Consider the following 19169-nt stretch of genomic DNA (forward strand, 5'->3'; position numbering starts at 1 on the left):
ACCCAGGGGCCAGAGTGTATCAAAAGGAGGAGGGGAGGGAGCAACAAGGTCCAGGGCTGTCAAAGGACAAGACAGATTAGGACGGAACACGGACCCCGGATTTAGCAACAGAGAGGTCGCGCGGACCTCAGCAAGAGTCCCTTCAGAGGACTGTGGGGACCGGAGCGAGGCTGGGAGGGGAGGGGGCAGGGAGGGCTCAGAGGCAGTGAGTGGAGACGACTCGAGCGTCTGGCCATAAAAGGGAAGAAAAGGCAAAGGTGGGGGGCGGGTGGAGGAGTGAAATGTAGAGGGGTGGGTGTTACAGATGGCAGCCGCTTGGGGAAATTTCGGGGCTGAGAGGACAGGAGCCGGAGGGTGAGTCTGAGGGTCCAGGAGAGAAGAGAGGGAGGTAGCTTTGGGGCCGGAGGAGGGACAGCTTGCGCGGGGACCGAGAGGGAGGGGATGAACAGTGCAGGGAGCTGAGGCCGGACCTCGCAGGTGGGGGTGTGGACCAGGCCAGCGAGAATGGGGGTTGGAGAAGGGAGGCGGTGATCAGGGACCCCGAGGGCCTGGCTGTGACTGGAGGATGACTTCGCAGTGGAGTCTTGTTGCTGTGGGTGTCGTGTTCATGCTGGTAGTTTCTCTCCGAAGCCCAGAGCAGCGGGGGTGGGGGTGGGGGTGGCGGGGAGGGGCAGAAGGGCAGCAGACAAATGAGGTGCCCAAGGTTATGGGTTTACAGGCTCCGGGCACGGAACGGAGTGGCAGATTTCCAAGTATACTGAAGCTGTCAGGAGGAAAAAGGTTTTAGAGGGAAAATATGATGGAGGAGTGGGAGAAAAAAGGGCATCTGTACAGTTCTAAGTCTCAGGGCCCTAAAGTGTCAGTTTGCAGAGTACATGAATAGACAATTCACAGAGAAGAAACTCAACTGATGAACAAAAGTATGGGAATGTATCCAAGCCTATTCATATTCAGAGAAATGTAAATTTAAACAAGACCATGTTATTTGCCTAGAAAATTAGCAGAACTTAAAAAATGGGAACAGGGACCTCCCCGGTGGTCCAGTGGTTAAGACTCCGTCCGTGCTTCCATTGCAGGGGGCATGGGTTCGATCCCTGGTTGGGGAACTAAAATCCCACATGCCATGCGGCGTGGCCATAAAAAAAAAAAAAAAGGAACACCCAGGGCTGATGAAGCAGCAGTGAAACGCTCATATTCACAGAGAGGTCGTGAGGGCCTTTATTCACTGGGGTGTCCTGAGCAAATGGCATTGCCTCTCTGAGTCTCAGTTTCCTCATCTGCGCATTGGGGACAAGAAAGACACTCATTTCACAGCGTTTTGTGAGATAAAAGGTTCACAAGGGAAGTGTCTCATAAACGGGACAACAGTAGTTACTACGATTGTCTGGATTTGTTCAAACTCATTTTTCTCCCTGCTGGACAATCTCTAGCCCAGACCCAGGACCCCTGCAGACAGCAGCCCAGTGCAGGGATACCCTCTGCCAGCCCCTCCCTAGTTTGCCTTATGATTTTAAAGTAGGAAGGAAGAAGAGGGGGAGGAGGGTACAGGATTCCGCCTCAGGAAGAATGGCCCACGTGACAGGGGACATCTCCCTCCAACAAAGCCCATGGTTATGCCTGGCCCTGGGCGGTGAGAGAGAGCATGGCCCTTGAGTCAGACCACCTGAGTTCAAGTCCTCCTCTGCTGGGGACTAGCTGTGTGATATTGGGCAAGTTTCCTCACCTCTCAGAGTCTCAATTTCCTCACCTGCAACATCTAACTCCTAAGATGTGGGAAGAAGATTAAGGGCATCAGGCACCCCACACCCGGCCACAGGAGGGTACTCCCTGGACAGCTAGTGAACCCATAAATCAGTCAGAATCTCAGCTTGCCTTATTTATTTACTTTTTATTATACAGCATTTGATTTTTAAAAAACTTTTCCTTCATAGAGTACATTTTCACATTAGAGATTCCCACAGTGGGAAAACAACAACTTACTACTTATAATTTTATATTTGTGGACAGATTATTTTAGGACCAGTAAAACAAACACATTTGAGGATTAAGTCTCAGTTTAGAATCTGTAACAATTTGAAATATCTATAAAGGGACCTCTTCCCTACATGGAACTTCTCTATATTCAGAAACTCTCCAGGCTCTTCTTCCTAGGATTTAGAAATCAGTAATGTGAAATATCAGCATTTCTAATTTTCAAATTTCCCTAGGACACATAACCATGGGTAACTGGTATCAACTGAACAGAGAGGGGATGTTTGCAAAAACTAAACACTGCCTAATTTTCTGCAAAGTCTTTACTTACGAAATAACAGTATTTCCCTTTCTCCATCATCCTAGGACAAATATAGATGCTTGATCGGATATTGAGAGTAATAAAGCTGAATTCCCTCTAAGAGTTTGATAAATTAAAAGGTAAAAGCTCATATATAATGTTTAGTTATACTGTGAGTCTTGTGAGAAGCTGAGAGACACCCCATTAACTCCCCAGCATACAGAACTCAGTCTGACAGCTTCTTGGATACAATTCCTCTCACATCTTTCCTCAAAGATTACATTCTAAAAATAACCAGGTGGGGACTTCCCTGGTGGTCCAGTGGTTAAGAATCTGCTTTCCAATGCAGGGGATCCCACATACTGTGGGGCAACTAAGCCCTCGCATCACCACTATTGATCCCATATGATCCCACAACTAGAGAGAAGCCCGCGCACCGCAAGGAAAGATCCCGCGTGCGCAACTAGGACCCGACGCAGCCAAAAAATTAATTAATTAATTAATTATTTAAAAAATTAAAAAATTTTTTAAAAATAACCAGGTGATTGGGAGAAGAGGTTTGTCTCACCAGTGGACTTATCTGTTATTTCCTTGTTATTGTGAGTTGAATGGCATGACGGAGCAAAGGCGAGGTGGTCTACAATCAATTCTCAAGGTATTATGTCTAAAGGGTCAGAGATTCCACAGCATAGCCACAGCTTTGCAGATGCCCGCATCATGATAGTTGAAATAACAAAGCCCACCCAGCGAAGGTGAAAGCTGAGGGCACCAAAAGGCCTGCCTTGACAATTTTCTGCCATGCATCCCCTTGAACATACAGCTGGTCCAATGCCCTGGTGACTATGGACAGTGAGGGCTGCCGCCAGGAAGTAGTGCATCGCAGAGCAAGGATTCAAATAAGCAGCTGGGGGACTTCCCTGGTGGTCCAGTGGATAAGACTCCACTCTCCCAATGCAGGGGGCCCGGGTTCGATCCCTGGTCCGGGAACTAGATCCCACATACATGCCGCAACTAAGAGTTTGCATGCCACAACTAAGGAGCCCGCCTGCCGCACCTAAGACCCAGTGCAACCAAATAAATAAATATTAAAAACAAAACAAACAAACAAAACACAAATAAGCAGCTGGAAGTAGGCCCAGGAGCAAAACACTGACAATCCTCTCACCAATCCAGTGGAGACATGCAGCCTTGGAAGCAGAATGGTGGTTGGGTGACACATGAATGTGCTGTATTCCACACCATCCTGGGGTAGGTCGGTCTCCTGGAGAAATGCTGAGACCTGAGCCAGTCTGACCACTGGGATTTAGAGGAACAGAGCTCGCCCTCCTCCGGCACTGCAGAGGACACTCAGCCTCCAGAGAGTCCCCATGTCGCTCCTGAAGGCTCAAGGTCATCCCCAGAACGTCAGCTTTAAAATGAAGATGATCGTTTCTGCACCACCGTTCCGCCTCATTGGGGAGGGCTATGGTAAGAAGGAAAAGTTGAATTTATAAAGATATTGAAATGTGATAAAAAGTACAGATAATATTTTTTCGGATGATTGGTTTGTTTAGCAGTGGGAGAAAAGATACACTATGGGAAAATATCTACTATGCAAACAGGTCTTAGGCATTTAGCACTGTGCCTGGCTCAAAGGAAGCATCTCATAAACGTAATAGGAATAAGTATAGTCAGAAGTAATAAGCAGTAAGAAGAAACTGATACGGGCCATGCGGTGGGTGGAAGAACTGGGACAAGATAAGGTGCCTGAAGGTGCCGAAAGGGATGCCTCTGATTATCACTCCCACCTAGTAGAGGGCCCCGCAGGAAATGTGGGACCCGGCCCAGCTGATGGAGCTGCCCTGCAGAGCGGGGCAGGGAAGGCCCCAGGGTCCAGGGACAGGCATTCATGGGGGCCTGGAAATCAAATCTCAGGGCAGGAAGGGCCTCCAGAGAACACTCAACAGGGGAACCTTGAAGCCAACCCTGGTCTCCTCCATAGCAGCCCAGCTTCTAGCTGTTTTACGAGGAGGGACATTCTGCAGAGTCAACTTTCACGTGAAGGAAGTTTACTGTGGTTTGAGATTGTTTAAAAACCACTGCCCTAATTCTACACTCTCACTCTGCAGGTGGAAAACTGAGGCTCGGAGCAAGGAATGCCCCACTCTGGGGTCAGCCAGGGGTGCGATCTGAGCTGCAGATCCTGGCTTGGGTCAAGCCTGGTTACTGAGCTGCTACTATTGGGCAAGGTGCCTGCTGTGCACCAGGGTCCCACAGGGACCTGCTTGGGTGCTGTTTGGTGTTTTGGACCCTCGAGCAGGTGAACAGGGACTAGCTGGGCCAGTTAGAGGTCTGCCAGACTGTGCTGGCAGAGGGTGGCTCTATCCCAAGAAACTGGCAACAAGGCCACTCCCTGCTGACAGGAGGTGGGGTCTCTGGGCAGGGTGAGGTCTTCACTGGCTTCGAGTCACTCACCTGGGGAAGACGCAGGTTCTCAGAGGGAGTGTCCTAGGGGACTCCAGAGGACTCATCTCTCTCTAACCCAATATTTATTGATCTCATTCCATACTAGGCACTGTGCCCAATGCTTCTAAGTGTGAACCCAAGAAATTGTTTCACAGTCTATGAAGCAGGCGCTATTAGTAAACCCAGTTTACAAAGGAGGAAGGGAGAGGTTAAGTCACTCAGCTGGTGGTGGGTGAGGCTGGGATTTGAGCCCACAGGCTAACTTGAGAGCCCCTACTTAATTTTTCTTTTTTTTTTTTTTTGGCCGGGCCGAATGGCTTGCAGGATCTTAGTTCCCCCACCAGGGATTGAACTCAGGCCCTCAGTAGTGAAACCTTGGAGTCCTAACCACTGAACCTCCAGGGAATTCCTGAGAGCCCCTACCTTAAACTAACAAACAGGGACTTCCCTGGTGGTCCAGTCGTTAGGACTCCACACTTCCACTGCAGGTGGCACAGGTTCGATAGGGGAACTAAGATCCCGCATGCCACGTGGCACGGCCAAGAAAAGAAAAAAAGAACCAAACAAACAAAAACCTACTTCTTTATTAAACCCAAAATTGCAAGAATGATAGAGAATTTCTATATGCGCTTCATCCAGATTCCCCAGTTATAAATATTTTAGCACATTTTCTCAATAATCCGCTCTCTCTCAATGGTTTTGAACCATTTGAGAGTAAATTGCAGATAGATGCCCCTTACCTCTAAGCACTTCAGTGTGTGTTCCCTAGAATCAAGGACATTCTCTTCCATGACCATAGGACAATAATCGAAATCAGGAAATTGACATCGATACGATACTATTATCTAGGCTTCAGACATTATTCAGATTTTACCAATTATCTTAATAACATCCTTCACGACAAAAGAAAATTCTGGATCACACGTCGCATTCAATCATCTCCTTTGGCTCCTTTAATCTGGAACAGTTCCCCTTTCTTTATCTTTCATGATCCTGTCATTTTTTCTAAGCATACAGTTCTAGTTATTTTATAGAACTTCTCTCAGTTTAGGTTTGTCTGATGTTTCCTCATGAGGAGAGTGATTGTATGAATTTTCGGCAGGAACACCACAGAAGTGATGCTGTCTCCTTCTCCATGAATCATTTAGGAGCTACACATGTCAATTTGTCCCATTCCTGGTGATTTTAACTTTTGTCACTTAGTGAAGATGGTACCTGCCAGGTTTCTCCACTGTAAAGTTACTATTTGTAATTAATAATTGTCTATGGAGAAATACTTTGGACCCATGTAATATGTTCCTCATCAAATTTTTGTGTCCACTGGTGATTCTTTGAGGACTCTATTATTACTTTGTGGTCTTAATTGCCATTTTCTAATTCTGTCCTTCTTTTTACTTGAAGGAGGCGTTTTCTCATTTATTTATTCATATCAGTTTGAATTCTTCTCTTATTCAGTAGGCTATAATCCATGGTTACTGTTACTTCTTTTGATGTTCAAATTGTCCCAGATTTGGCCATTAGGAACCCCCTTCAAGCCAGAGAGCTCCCACTTTTAAATATGACATTGCACCATGTCCCTTGACCTTGACCAGAAAGGGAGACACATCCGTGGGGAGCAGTCCCAGCTGGGTGGATACTGAAGTGCTGACCCCCTAATGCAGGCGGGCAGGGGATGGGAGAGGGTTTAGGTAGCCTGGTGTCCAGGGGTGTTGTGCAGACCCACTGGGGATTCATTCACTAGCTGAGCACCTACTATGGCCTCAGCTTTTGAAAAGCTCATTGAAAATGGAGGGTAAAGAAAACAATCGCAATTGTGCAGTTTCTAAAACTGAGAACTTTTTACCCCAAGAGGTAACATGAGTGGCTCTCCTTGATATGTAAATATAAGGTAAGGGGAATTGTTTGAGTGCCAGACATAACTGCTGCAATATTTGGTCACTTGGGAAGCTAGTGGGCCAATCTGCATATGAAACCCAAGGCCTTTGGGAGGTAAGGGATAGATGTCACAATCCCAGGTGGACAAAGGCCCAGAGGCAAGGAAGCATAGCAAGGGCTCTGAAATCAAATTACACTACGTCAAAGGAAGAGGGAGCCTTGCTGGTGACCAGGGCTCCACACAAAGACCTCCTAGTTGGGGAGGTCCTAGGCCCTACTCAGTAAGATAAGGTAGGTGCTGTGATGTCAGTTTCAAAAAAAAAAAAAAAAAAAGACATGGCTCTTGGAGTGACAGCAGGCATTTTAGGCAATGGAAACACCATGAGCAAAGAAAAGAAGGAACTGGGACACTCTCCCATTTTGCCCCCAAAGCCGCCTCTTTTGGGTGGAGCTCCAGGCCCTGAATACATCCCTACATTTATGCTGGGCCCCACCCAGCTGGGCAGAGCCCCAAACGTCTGGATCAGGAATTAGTTAGGTCTGGATTCAAACTCCAGTTCTTATACTTCCTGGCTGGGTGACTTTGGAAAGTCACTTTACCTCTCTGAGCCTTCACTCATTTATTTCCTCAACATGTGTTTATTGAGGGCTTACTATGTACAGAGCACTGCTCTAGGTACAGGACGTGAAGTGGTCAGCAAGATAGACAAGGTTCTACCTTCATGAAACTTACATTCTGGTTGAAGACAGACACTGAATAATAAGCAAATACATAAGCAAGATAATACCCTATGGGAATATTAAGGTAATATAAAAACAAATTTCAGAGGTGGGGGCTCCTTTAGCCAGGGCTCTCAGGAAAGATCTCTCTGAGGCAGGGACATCTGAGCTGACCTGAAAGATGAGTGAACAGAAGAGGAAACAGCAAGTGCAAAGGACCTGTGGCAGGAATGAGCTTGGTGTGTTTGAGGAACAGTAAGAAGGGCAGTGTGGCTGAAGAGTAGTGGTGAGGGGAGAGTGACGGGAGGTGAGGCTGCAGCGCTGGGTAGAGGCCAGATGGCTTAGGGCCCTGTATGCCGAAGAGAGGAGTACAGTTTATATTCTAAATGCAAAGGGAAACCTTTGAGGGCGTTAAGCCAGAGGGTGGGAGAGTGTGAAACAATCTGATCTTTGTTTCGAGAACATTGGTGTGCGAAGAAAGCCTTTAGGGGCAAAGTAAGGAAGTTATCAGGAGCCCTCGGCCATTGTCCAGGCAAGTTGATGGTCCCTGGATCAGGTGGTAGGACTGGGGTTGGCCAGAAGTGGTCAGATGCAGGGTAGTGTTGGAGGTGGAGCCAGCCTGACTCATGAAGTGAAGAGGAAGGAGAAAGGCATGGAGCAAGGCTCCTAGGTCTGGGCTTGAACAGCTGATGTGGGAGAGACTGGAGGTGTGGGTTGCTGAGGTAGGGTTGATGCTCCGGAGTTGGATTTTGGCCGTGCAGGGTATGCAGGCCCCATCTGGTACCCACGTGGAGGCGTTGAGTGGGCAGTTGGATACAGTCTGAAACTCAAGAGACGCTGTTCCCTCTGGAAATACAAATTTGGAGCTCCTGAGCCTACAGATGGCATTTAAAACCACGAGACTAGATGAGATCATCAAGGCAGAGGGTGTAGGTCGAAAGGAGGCGGCCCAGGACTGTCGACTGTAAAATGAGACAAATGACACCTTCATCCGAGCGGCTCTAGTGAGGTGTCACGTGAATGCCCCTAGCCAGCGCTCTAGCTGGGATTGAAAATCCCGGGGGCGGGGCCTGGGTGTGGGAGGGGTCTTCCGGGGCGGAGTTGGAAGGGGGCGGGGCTGAGGAGCTGGGAGGACTCTCCGGGGCCGGGGGGCGGCCGGGGAGGTGACGTCACCGCATGACTGAGTTTTTATGAATGAAAGGAATCCTGTGAGTGAGTAATTCCGGGAAGCTCGCCTTACAACTCCGCGCGGCCCCCTGCGCTTCCCGCCCCACAACAAAACTCGGCGCGTCGCTCCCGGGAGCCGGGCTCGGAGGGGAGACTGACCAGGGCGCGGGCCGGGACAGCAGCTCGGAAGGCAGCGGGACCCGCGAGTGCCAGGGACGCCAGGCGAAGCAGGCCGAGAGGCGGGTGAGGGTCGCTGGTCCTGGACCGGGACGGGCGCGCGGGACCTGGAGGCGGCAGGGTCTCCGCACCCCGGGAACGTGCCTGGGGCAGGGCGCCGGTGCTCACTCAGTCGGTGCTCCCGTGGATCCCTCGCCGGGACGGCTGGCTTGGGGAGTTGGGGTGGGGGTGGAAGGGCAGAGGTCCGGCGGGGCCGAGACGCGGCCGAAGCAAGCTTGGCGGGATGCGGGGGTTATGGGCCCCATTTTGGGGGCGCGGGCCGAGAGGCGGCGAAGCCGGGCAGGAAGGGGCAGCGCGGGCTGGCGAGCGTCAGCGTCCGCCCAGGCGGGGCCGGGAGCGGTGTGTGAAAGTACGTGACTCGGTGAGAACAGTCCCTGGACCGGTGCCCGCGGGCCGTGCGTGCGCGGTTTGTTTACGTCCGAGGGCGGGCGTGCGTGTGTGTTCCCTGGCCACCTTCCTGGGTATGCCGTCAGGTGCGTGCTTGCGCCGTGTACCTTGGGGAGTGTGTGTGTGTGTGTGTGTGTGTGTGTGTGTGTGTGTCCGCGCGCTCCCAGGAGGATAAGGACCCTGGCGCCTGTGTACCAGCGGAGCGTACCTCGGAGAGAGAGTGACCACAGGAATAAACACGGAATAGGGACGCAGCTAGAGAAGCGGCCCAGTCCATAGTCACAAGGGGTCCGGGAATTCTCTCCCGGGTTGTCTGCTCTCCACCAGCCGGCGGCGTCCAGGCCCTTGCTCTCCCCGGAGTTTCCCAGGACCGCAGCCATGTGACCCGCGGTGTTTGTCCCCCGCCCAGAGCCGGCGCCTTCAGCCACAGGGTGGGGCGAAATATCAAAGATCCCACCGGGCTCTTCTGCGCGACGAGGTGAGGGGGCCACCCCTGGCCCCAGCACCCTAGTGGGTCTGGCAACAAAGTAGGCTGGCGTCCAGGTCCTTGTCCCCAAGTTTTCTGGCTAGCTGGGGGAAGACAGACTCTCCCCTCAGGACTCTCCTTCATCCCCAGGGCTGCCCAACCCTTCGGTCTCAGGAGAAGCAGGAAGGGCCAGAAAAACCCACGGCAAAAGTCGGAAGTAGGAAGGGATACCAGGCTTCCTCTGGCTGGTCTGGGTTCTAGAGGTTGTACCTGCTGGGTCAGGGAGGGTGAGAACCCAAGGTTGGGGTGGAGCTGGTTTCTGCCCTCCTGGTGGTTTCAGTTCACAGGTGGGACTAGTCAGACAGACCTATGGATGACCGGACCTGAGGAGATAGTTGAGGGCCTGGGCCAGGCATGGAAAACAAGCAGTGGGCCTGCTGGACTTGGTGCATGAGAGGTTAATGCGAGAGGGGTGGGGCCCCCAACCTCGCCCCGCCTCCTCATCCATCAGCACCCTGCTGAGGGAGGCTGAGGGGTGGGCTGGGGTTTAGGAATGCCTTGGTCCTATTCTGCCCTCCCTGTCCTCCCACCCACAAGGCTACAGAATCATGGGGGTTGGGAGGAGGGCATTGAGCTTGATTAGATAACCATTTTTAAAAATAAATTTACTTTATTTATTTATTTTTGGCTGCATTGGGTCTTCGTTGCTGCACGAGCGCTTTCTCTAGTTGCAGAGAGCGGGGGCTGCTCTTTGTTGCCATGCGTGGGCTTCTCATTGCGGTGGCTTCTCTTGTTGTGGAGCACAGGCTCAAGGCGCACGGGCTCAGTAGTTGTGGCTCCCAGGCTCTAGAGTGCAGGCTCAGTAGTTGTGGTGCACGGGCTTAGTTGCTCCGCGGTATGTGGGATCTTCCTGGACCAGGAATCAAACCTGTGTCCCCTGCATTGGCAGGCGGATTCTTAACCACTGAGCCACCAGGGAAGTCCGATCAGATAAACTTTTAACTTTGAATCTTTGAGCAGCTACCACAGCTGGGAACTTCTGTGTCCCCATCTGCAACAGGAACTAGGTAACATCCAAGGTGGTAGGATGGGGGTAGAATGGGAGAGGTATGGCAGCTTGCACACACAACCTAATTTCCAGGGGAACTGTGGGAGAGAAAGCAGAGCCGACCGCCCCAGGCTGAGGCCAAGGGTGTCCAGAAGTATGTGGGGTCCAAGTAAGGGAGGCGGCCGCCAGGAGCACAGGGATCAAGCAGGCCCATCCTCAAAGCTGGGCAAGAAACATCCCTGCGTGGGGCTAGGGACCAGGGAGGGTGGGGGGCAAGAGGGAGTGGCTGGTTGACTCAGTCATAGATGGAAAGCTAGTACTGAGAGGTTTAACCTCCCATGGAACCACCCCTGGGCCTTCAGTAGGGCCCAGGACCCAATGTCGGCTCCCTTGGCCTCTGTGCCTCCCTCAGTCCTAACACCTTTAGCCTGCATTGCCATGGAGCCCATCACGGCCTAGATGCTGGGGATAACATGGTGAACAAATCAGATCCAAAGCCTGCCCTCTGGGAGCTTACAGTCAAGGAAGGGAGACAAAGTTGAAGGAAGAGCCACTAACCTAAATGCAAAACCACAGCTGAGATGGGTGGTATGAGGGGGAAGTCACTGTGGTTAGGAAGTATATAACAGAGCTCTGACTTAGCCAGGGCAATCAAGGAAGGCTTCCCTGAGGAGGTGACCAGTCAGCCAGGTTGTCAGATCAAGTGATGATCATCTATGAATGCCTTGAGGGCAGGGGCTTTGATTCAACTTTGGGTCTAAGGAAGCCCAGCACTGAGCCTGGCACCTACAGGGTAGGTGCTTCTTGGGTGTTTGCTGAGTGAATGAATGAATGAGCACTGTGTCAGTATTCTGGTAGAACTCCACAACACTTAGAGAAAAAGGCCTGGGAACCCCAGGGAAGCAAGAAGCCTGGGCATGGGCTGTAGGATTCTTGAAGCAGTTTCCCCAAAGCGAGCAGATACTTCAGGGTCCAGGTGACATCCTCCCCCCACCCCACCCCACACACACACCCCATGTGACCCTCTGGGAAAAGTGCAGAGATGGTAGAGTTTACTGGGCGCTCATTCATTTGTTGTCAGCCTGAGGATCCTGGAAGAGAGTGGGGAGAGAACATAGTGGAGGCCCGAAAGGCTGGAAGGGAGGCTGGCATCCTAGGGTTTTGAAATGGGCCGAACATGATCAGGTTATAAGTTTGTGTCAGTAATGCTCCCTCTGACAGCTCTTGGGCGAGGATAGATGGTGGGGTCAGAGGTGGAGGCAGGCACGACTAGAGGCCAGTGAGGAGGTGGCTTTGGTCATGGTTCAGCTGAAAGAGGAAGTGGTCCCTGGCTATGCAAGTGGAGCAGAGGGAGGGTTGAGGCTGATAGTCTGAGTTTGTGTTCTCATGCCCCTGCCCCCAGGAAGCCTCCCCTGATTTCCTTTCCCTTCCTCCAGGGCCTCTACTCCGCTGGTGGTCTTGGAGCTCCATTCTGGGCCAGAATCTGACACTCTAAACTCTGAGACTGTCAGTGCTAGGAGGAACCTTAGGCTTGGTGGTTTGGCGTGTTGGGCCCAGAGAGAGGGAGTGGCGTACCTGAAGTCACACAGCGAGTGTGAGCAGGTGGTAGAAACTGAGCTGGACCCCCAGGCTCCTACTTCCCAGCTGGGTTCTCCCAGCTTTGCTCCCCTTCCAGCAGGGAGGAGGCTCCACCAGTGCTGGCTGCCAAGGCCCAGGAAAACACATTTTTTCCCTCTGTCCTCACAGAGGAAGCAAAATGGCTCAGCAGTCAGCGAGGAGCCCATGCCAGCGGGTGGGCCGTCTACTAGGGGGCAGGGGATGTGGCTGCCGACTGGGCAGGGCAGCTGTCAATCCCCCAAGAGTAACTTCATTCTCCGTGCCTCCAAGGGAACGTTAGGAACCTGCAGACCCCTGAGGTCAGCTCTGCCGGCCTCAAGAAGAAAAAGGGAAGAAACAGGGGTGGGGGCGTGGGGGAAGTGCGGTGGCTGGCAATGAAGAAAGAGCCCTGAGCTGGGGGTCGGTACTCCTGGGTTCCAGCCCACCACTGCCACCAAACAGCTGCCCGGTTGCTTCAGTTACAGAACAAGGAGGTTGGATCAGCTGCTGTCTCAGGTCCCAGGTCTACCGGACTGGCTGAGGCAGCCTGGTGGAGGACCCCGGCCCCTTGGCTGATAGCCCAGCAGCCTCTGGCCTGAAGTTGGAGGCTGAAAGCCTGAGGTTATCAGAAAGGTCCCCCTTCATGTGACTTCCCCTGTGATTGCCTGACTTTGCTGAGCTAGGACATTCCTGCGCAAACATAGGTGCCTCAGCTGACATCCAGCATGTGCTTGAGGCTGCTGAGGCTAGGACAGGAGGAGAAAGATGAAAGGAGGGAAGAACAGGTTCAAAGCTTCCCTAGGGCCCCAAAGTACTTAGAATCACAGCCAGCAGAGGGGGTGGGTCCTTCAGCCATTAGATAGAAGAGCGGATGGCCAACAGTTTCCTCTTGGGCCTAATCTGGAGGGCTGTGTTGACGAGGATTCTGAGGTTGTGTCCAAGCTCAGTGGAAAACTGTGCTGTGCTGAGAAAGATTCAGGGGCTGTGTCCAACCTCAGTGGGAAAAAGTGCTGTGATTGATTACTGATGTCTGTGTTAGGAGTGGAGGGAGGGGTGATGGTGAGATAAACCAACCATCTGCCACTTCTGATCTTGTCTAAGCCTCTTGTATTTTACACGCTAATACTATGATGATTGTCCCCACTTTATAAGTGAGGAAGCCAAGGTCCAGAGAGGAAAAATGACTTATACGAGGGGACATGCCTCCCAAGTTCTGCATCAGCCATAGCACCCAGCGCTCAGCACCTAGCAGGCTCTTAGTTAGCCTATGTCAGGAGAGGCTTCCCCTCTCCCATTAGGCTCTCCGTGTAGCCCAGACTGCCTGGGTGTCACCTAACACCCCAGCTCCCTGAACAGCTGGCCAGGGGGCCTGGATATCTGTATGTCATTTGCATATCCCCAGCAGACCCAATACAAATCCTGGCACATCAGAGCTGGGCAGCCTTGGAGACTGGCGAGTCCTCCGCTTCACAGGGGTGGGGAAACAGGGCCCAGAGAGGGTGCCCTGTAAGGGCCACACTGGGAGGAGACGCTTGGCTCAATGTGGCCTCAGTCCCAGGATCCACCCCCTGTTAGCTGTGTGACCCTGGACAACTCTATTGACATCTCTGGCCTCACAGGGTTGTTGGGAGAACTGGGGTGATGATGGTGTGAAAGGGATCAGGATTCAGTCCTGGGGCCTTTACAGGTGTTCAGAATTCCTCCTGATTTGGGGGGAGGCAGCCATTCACCTGCTGTGTGACTTCAGGCAAGAGATGCCCCTCTCTTGTCTCCACCTCCCCTCGGGTGAAGTGAGGAGGCAGGGGCCAGACGGTCTCTCAGGACCTTTCCTGTGTGACTCTGGCCAGCCAGGAGCTGCCAAATCAAAGCGAGGTCCCAGGAATTGCTACAGGCCCAACCCCTCCTGGACAGACTCATTAATTCTAATAACCACCCAGGTGCTCACTGACCTCTCCAGTTTGTACCACTTAGTTCCACCAAAACCCTGCGAGGCAGGTATTGTTTGCATCCTACAGATGGGAAAGTGGAGACCCAGAGAGGTGGAGTGGCTTGCCCACGGTCACACAGCCTGGAGAAAAGAGAGATGGGACTCAAACCCAGGCTTTACCCTTAATCCCGTGTTCCTCTCCTTGTTTCCCATACCCCACCTGGGAGCCAGTCATGAGGATAGAATCCCTTCTGCTCCCTTCCCATCCTCCTGGCGTCTGCGTACCATCCCTGCCATGCAGAAGCCAGGAGGCAGATGGAAAGGAGGAAGAATTGGAGGTAGGGCCAGGAGGTTTGTCTCTCGATGGTATTCAGCAGGGCTTGGGCTTGGCACTTGGTTCAGACTCTGACAAGCTGGGTGATGGACAGTGTCATAGACCCATCCACACTTCACCGGTGCCTGCTCCCTGCCAGCCCCTGTGCTGGCAGCCTCAGCACCCAAAGCTGCCTGGGCCTGGCTCTTGCCTGTGGAGCTCCCTGTCTGGTAGGGAGTCAAGGAAACAGACCATTACAACATAGGGGAGAACTGCTGGGGTGGGTGGTATTGAACAAGTCCTAGGAGCCTGGGAGGGCTTCCTGGAGGAGGAGATGTCTACGTCCAGGGCAGAAGGCTGAATAGTAGGAGTCTGCCAGATGAAGTGGGGGTGGGGGGAGAAGTGTCACAAGGTTTGGGGTGGCCCAAACGCAAGAAAGCATAGGGTGAGAGGAAGTGAAAGCAATTCTGGGACTTTCCTAGTGGCGCAGTGGTTAAGACTCCGTGCTCCCAATGCAAGGGGCCCAGTTCGATCCCTGGTCATGGAACTAGATCCCACATGCATGCCACAACTAAGGAGCCCACGTGCCACAACTAAGGAGCCTGCCTGCCACAACTAAGACCCAGCACAACCAAATGAATAAATTAAATAAATAAATATTTAAAAAAAAAATTCCTTGTGGCTGGAGTGCAGAAGGAGGCGGGCAGTAGTGGGAAATGAGTCTGGGGTGCCTGTGAGTTAGTAAATGGGGTTATGTGATATGGCACAAGGAGTGGTTTAGCTGGATAGTTAGACCTCTTTGAAGAGGTGGCACTGAGCAGAGACCTAAATGATGAGGAGTCTATGGGGAGATAACAGGGAAGAGAACAGCAAAGGCCCTGAGGCTGGAATGAACCACTCAGTGAGGCCACTGTGGCTGGACCAGTGGGGCAGAGGAAAGTGGTATGAGATGAGTTCTAAGACAGCAGGGGCCTTGAATGCCAAGGTAGTGTGTTTGGGTTTTATTCCAAGTGGGAAAAAAAACTGACCTTGGCCTCCTGTCTCCCCTAGGTCTCAGCCCAGAGGGCACCTTCTGCAAACATGTCTGTGGATCCCTTATCCAGCAAAGCCCTGAAGGTGAGAAGGCAGCCCTTGTTGTCTCTGGTCCTCCTCTCCCTCCCTGCCCCCGCTGAGCTCCCATCCCAACTTCCCCTTCAGTTCCTGGAATCCCCAAGAGTGGCTCAGCAGGCATCAGGCATTCATGAAGCCACTGAAAGGGCTTAGGCTGTGTACCTAGGCTGGCCATAGGCTGTGTGCCCCGAGGCAGGTCACTTCCCTCTCTGGACCTGCTTCCCCATCGGAACAACGTCCCCTGGGCTGTAGGACTTCAAAGGTGCTTTCCTGGGTTTCTCCAGCTGAGTCCAGGCCCCGTCGCTGGGTTAGAATCCGGGCTGAGCTCTGGGGTGGCTCCTTTTGTGTTCAGATCCCGGTTTGGCCCGGTTTCCCCTTTCGGGATTACTGCTCCCCTTCCGAGTCTTGGAGCAAGTCCAGCCACCACCTCAGTGCCCCTGGCGGTGAAGGGGGAACACTAGCGGTGGAGGGGGAGCCGTCCCCAGCACCTGCTGCGCGCCAGGTCCAGAGCTCTGGGCCCGCAGGTTGGAGTGTGACCCTGGGCCTCAGTTTCCCCATGCGCCCGACCTGCTGCCCGCAGATCAAGCGCGAGCTGAGCGAGAACACGCCGCACCTGTCCGACGAGGCGCTGATGGGGCTGTCGGTGCGCGAGCTGAACCGGCACCTGCGCGGGCTCTCAGCCGAGGAGGTGACGCGGCTCAAGCAGCGGCGCCGCACACTCAAGAACCGCGGCTACGCAGCCAGCTGCCGCGTGAAGCGCGTGTGCCAGAAAGAGGAGCTGCAGAAGCAGAAGTCGGAGCTGGAGCGCGAGGTGGACAAGCTGGCGCGCGAGAACGCCGCCATGCGCTTGGAGCTCGACGCGCTGCGCGGCAAGTGCGAGGCGCTGCAGGGCTTCGCCCGCTCCGTGGCCGCCGCCCGCGGGCCCGCCGCGCTGGTGGCTCCGGCCAGCGTCATCACCATCGTCAAGTCGGCCCCGAGCCCGGGCCCCGCCCCCGGACCTGGGCCCGCCCCCGGCCCCGCCCCCGCCGCCTGCTCCTAGTGGCCGCCGAGCCCCGCTCGCTCCGCCCACGCCCATTCTCCAAACCACAGCCCCTCCGACCCCAGCTGCCTTCCCTAAGTGCCTAAGCGCAGTCTCTGTTTCCAAGTGCCATTTCTCTGCAGCCACCAGCCCCCGTGATGAACACACACGTTCCCTCCCCAGAGCCTGTCTTCCTCCTGCGGCCCCTGCAACTGGGACCTAATGGCCTTGGGAGGGGCAACGGTGATGAGATAGGAGGTAGGGTGGGGTCGGGGTCTGGGGTTTCCTCTGGTAGAAAATTCAGCCTTCTTAGTTTGGGAGGAGGGGATACAGAGCGGATTAGAGAAGGGCCATCGAGGGGAAGACGGCCACCCCTCATTTTGTAACTGCTCAGCTTGTGCCATCAGCCCCTCCCCGCCCGCCAGGGATACAGGACTAGGCTTGGCCCGGTATGGGTCTTGTGGGGCTGTCTAGCTGGGAAGCTGATGCTCCCGCCTCCGCCTTGCACCCAGATGCCTGGCCTTCCAAAGCTGGAAGACTCATTAGAAATCACCTAGTGAAGCCCACTTAACAGAGGAGAAAACAGGCCTCTATCGGACGTGCCCAAGGCCACATATGCTTAGTGGTTGAGCTGGAACCCTGTCTTCCCACTGCTGCCCTGAGATTCCAGCCGTGGTTGTCAGGGGGACAGCGGCCAGGGCCTGAACAGGTGGTGAAAGGGCCTCCGTGGCCTGGGAGATGGCTCTCTGTGAGTCAGGTGAAGAGAAGTAGAGGGAGAGAGAAGGTGATGCAGATGGAAGAGAGGGAAGGAGCTGGCCAGGCTCAACCCTGGGCTCTCCCCGCAGCCAGGGAGCTGGCCAGCCAAAGAGAAAGGGGACCAAGGAGGTGACCACTGTGGCGGTGGGGAGATGAGAAGACAGATCCTATGTTTCTGCAGCCTGGGATAGGGGTCCTTAAAGGAAAGGGTCCCACCTGTCCACCCTGTGGGATGGGGGCTGACCACTGCCATTGATCGCCATTCTCCTGGGAAGCCGGGCCCGAGCCTTCCCCCGCCCCCCCCACCAACTATACAGCTGCTCCTCCCTGCTGTTTATTTATTGCACGAATCTAAGTTATTCTCCCCAGCCAGAGCCCAGCGCCCACTGCCTGGGAAAAGTGGTGTGTGGCCCTGAGCTGGACTTTATATTTTATATCTGCAAATAAATCACATTTTATCTTATATTTAGGAGAAGCCGGATGGCAAAAACAACCAAAAAATGTTTTTAAAAAAAAATTGCCCGGCCCCCGGAATTTATTTATTTTTCTGACTTACAGTAAGCGAGTTATCCGCATTCTGTATTTTGTAGACTTTCTGAATAAAGTCAAGTTCTCTTTTTCCACAGTTTATAAGTGTATGTCCTGGTCTATGTTTTTTTTGGGGGGGGGGGTTCTGAATGAGGGGCCCAAGAGGGGGTTCTGCTTTCAACCCCAGGCAGGCCCCTCTGCTGGGTGAGAAGTTTAGCCCCAATTTGCAGATGAAGGAATTGTGCCCCATCACTAGCTCTTGCACCCAGGCTTGGTGCGGGGGTGGGTGAGGTGGAGGTGGAACCGGGCAGGGCGGTGCCCAAACATCTGTCCTTCCATCTGGTTGCCTGGGGCCAAGGAGCTTCCCTGGGGAAGGCAAAGCCAGGAGGACGATGATATGGAGGGTTAAATTCCCTGGGCATCCCTTCAGCAAATAAACAGTCCCGCCCAGGGAGGAAAATTCCCTGATTGAAGAGTAATCTTTCCAGCCTTTCACGTTGAGGTCTGATTTTCTACAGCCAAGTAAAAAATATTCTCCTCGTGTTCCAAAAGGCACAGAGAATCAGGGAGAGAAGTGGCTTCCTCAACCCCCGCCTGCAGGCCTAAAGCACAACCCTGTGTCTCATCCGAGGCCCCAAACTCCCTGTAATTCAACCCAATCTGCTAGCCCTTCTGGGACACCCAGTGGGGTGTTCTGTGGTCTGTGGGTCAGGGAAATTGAGGTGTGTTTTTCTCTAGCTGTATGACCTTTGATGACTTATTTCGCTTCTCGCAGCCTCGGTTTACCCATCTGTACAACTAAAGTACTCTAAGGGCGTAGGTGTGACAAGCACTGGGAACCTGAGGGGCTGCAAGATTTAACACGCAGAGTGAGTTTACCCCAGCGCACCTGACGGTGGTGAGGAGGATTTCTGCGTGGCTGGGTATGGAGGGATGGCGGGGCTGGGAGAAGGATGCTCCTGTCGAAGGTGCAGGATATGAAAGCTGGGCAAGGGCCAAACCACATGGTTTGGGTTGGTCCACAAGACTTTCTCCCCTCACAGGTTGGGGCCCAGGATCCTGATCCGGAGACGCTGAGCTCAGGCCTGCAGAAAGGGCAGCAGGAAGCTGTCGGGGGACGAGTGGAGGTTGGCTGGGCTGGGAATTGCCCCCACCCACGCTGCATTCCTGAGCGCCCCCGTCAGCCAGGCCAGGCCCCAGGAAGGCATGCGGCGGTGGTAGGAAGGTGCCAGGTGTCTGGCGCATGCCCACTGCCCCACAGGCCCTGCTCCAGGCCTCCTTGCCGCTGGGGGAAGGCGCCTCCG

General features: G+C 53.5%; 1 protein-coding gene and 1 pseudogene across 4 annotated transcripts; one reads left to right on the forward strand and one right to left on the reverse strand.

The window, feature by feature from the left end:
• Nucleotides 1-1931: 1931 nt before the first annotated feature.
• LOC132372729 (succinate dehydrogenase [ubiquinone] cytochrome b small subunit, mitochondrial-like) lies at nucleotides 1932-3729 on the reverse strand (annotated as a pseudogene).
• Nucleotides 3730-8452: 4723 nt separating this feature from the next.
• MAFF (MAF bZIP transcription factor F) lies at nucleotides 8453-17970 on the forward strand. 4 transcript variants are annotated; one of them, XM_059936955.1, is made up of 3 exons: nucleotides 8453-8520; nucleotides 15504-15569; nucleotides 16144-17970. In XM_059936955.1, exons 1-3 carry the CDS (start codon nucleotides 8503-8505, stop codon nucleotides 16600-16602), a joined length of 543 nt encoding a protein of 180 aa, XP_059792938.1. In that variant the 5' UTR covers nucleotides 8453-8502; the 3' UTR covers nucleotides 16603-17970. The 4 variants fall into 4 exon arrangements, with proteins under 4 accessions (XP_059792938.1, XP_059792940.1, XP_059792941.1 ...); XM_059936957.1 differs by lacking the exon at nucleotides 8453-8520 and adding an exon at nucleotides 8527-8722; XM_059936958.1 differs by lacking the exon at nucleotides 8453-8520 and adding an exon at nucleotides 8527-8718.
• The last annotated feature ends 1199 nt before the right edge of the window (nucleotides 17971-19169 follow it).

This window comes from Balaenoptera ricei, chromosome 10, assembly GCF_028023285.1.
Source record: "Balaenoptera ricei isolate mBalRic1 chromosome 10, mBalRic1.hap2, whole genome shotgun sequence".
Lineage (NCBI taxonomy): Eukaryota > Metazoa > Chordata > Mammalia > Artiodactyla > Balaenopteridae > Balaenoptera > Balaenoptera ricei.

Bases quoted from the DNA above. Each gene is read 5' to 3' on its own strand.
- MAFF (XM_059936955.1), top strand. The intron at 15,570-16,143 runs GTGAGAAGGCAG...TGCTGCCCGCAG, and splicing joins TATCCAGCAAAGCCCTGAAG to ATCAAGCGCGAGCTGAGCGA.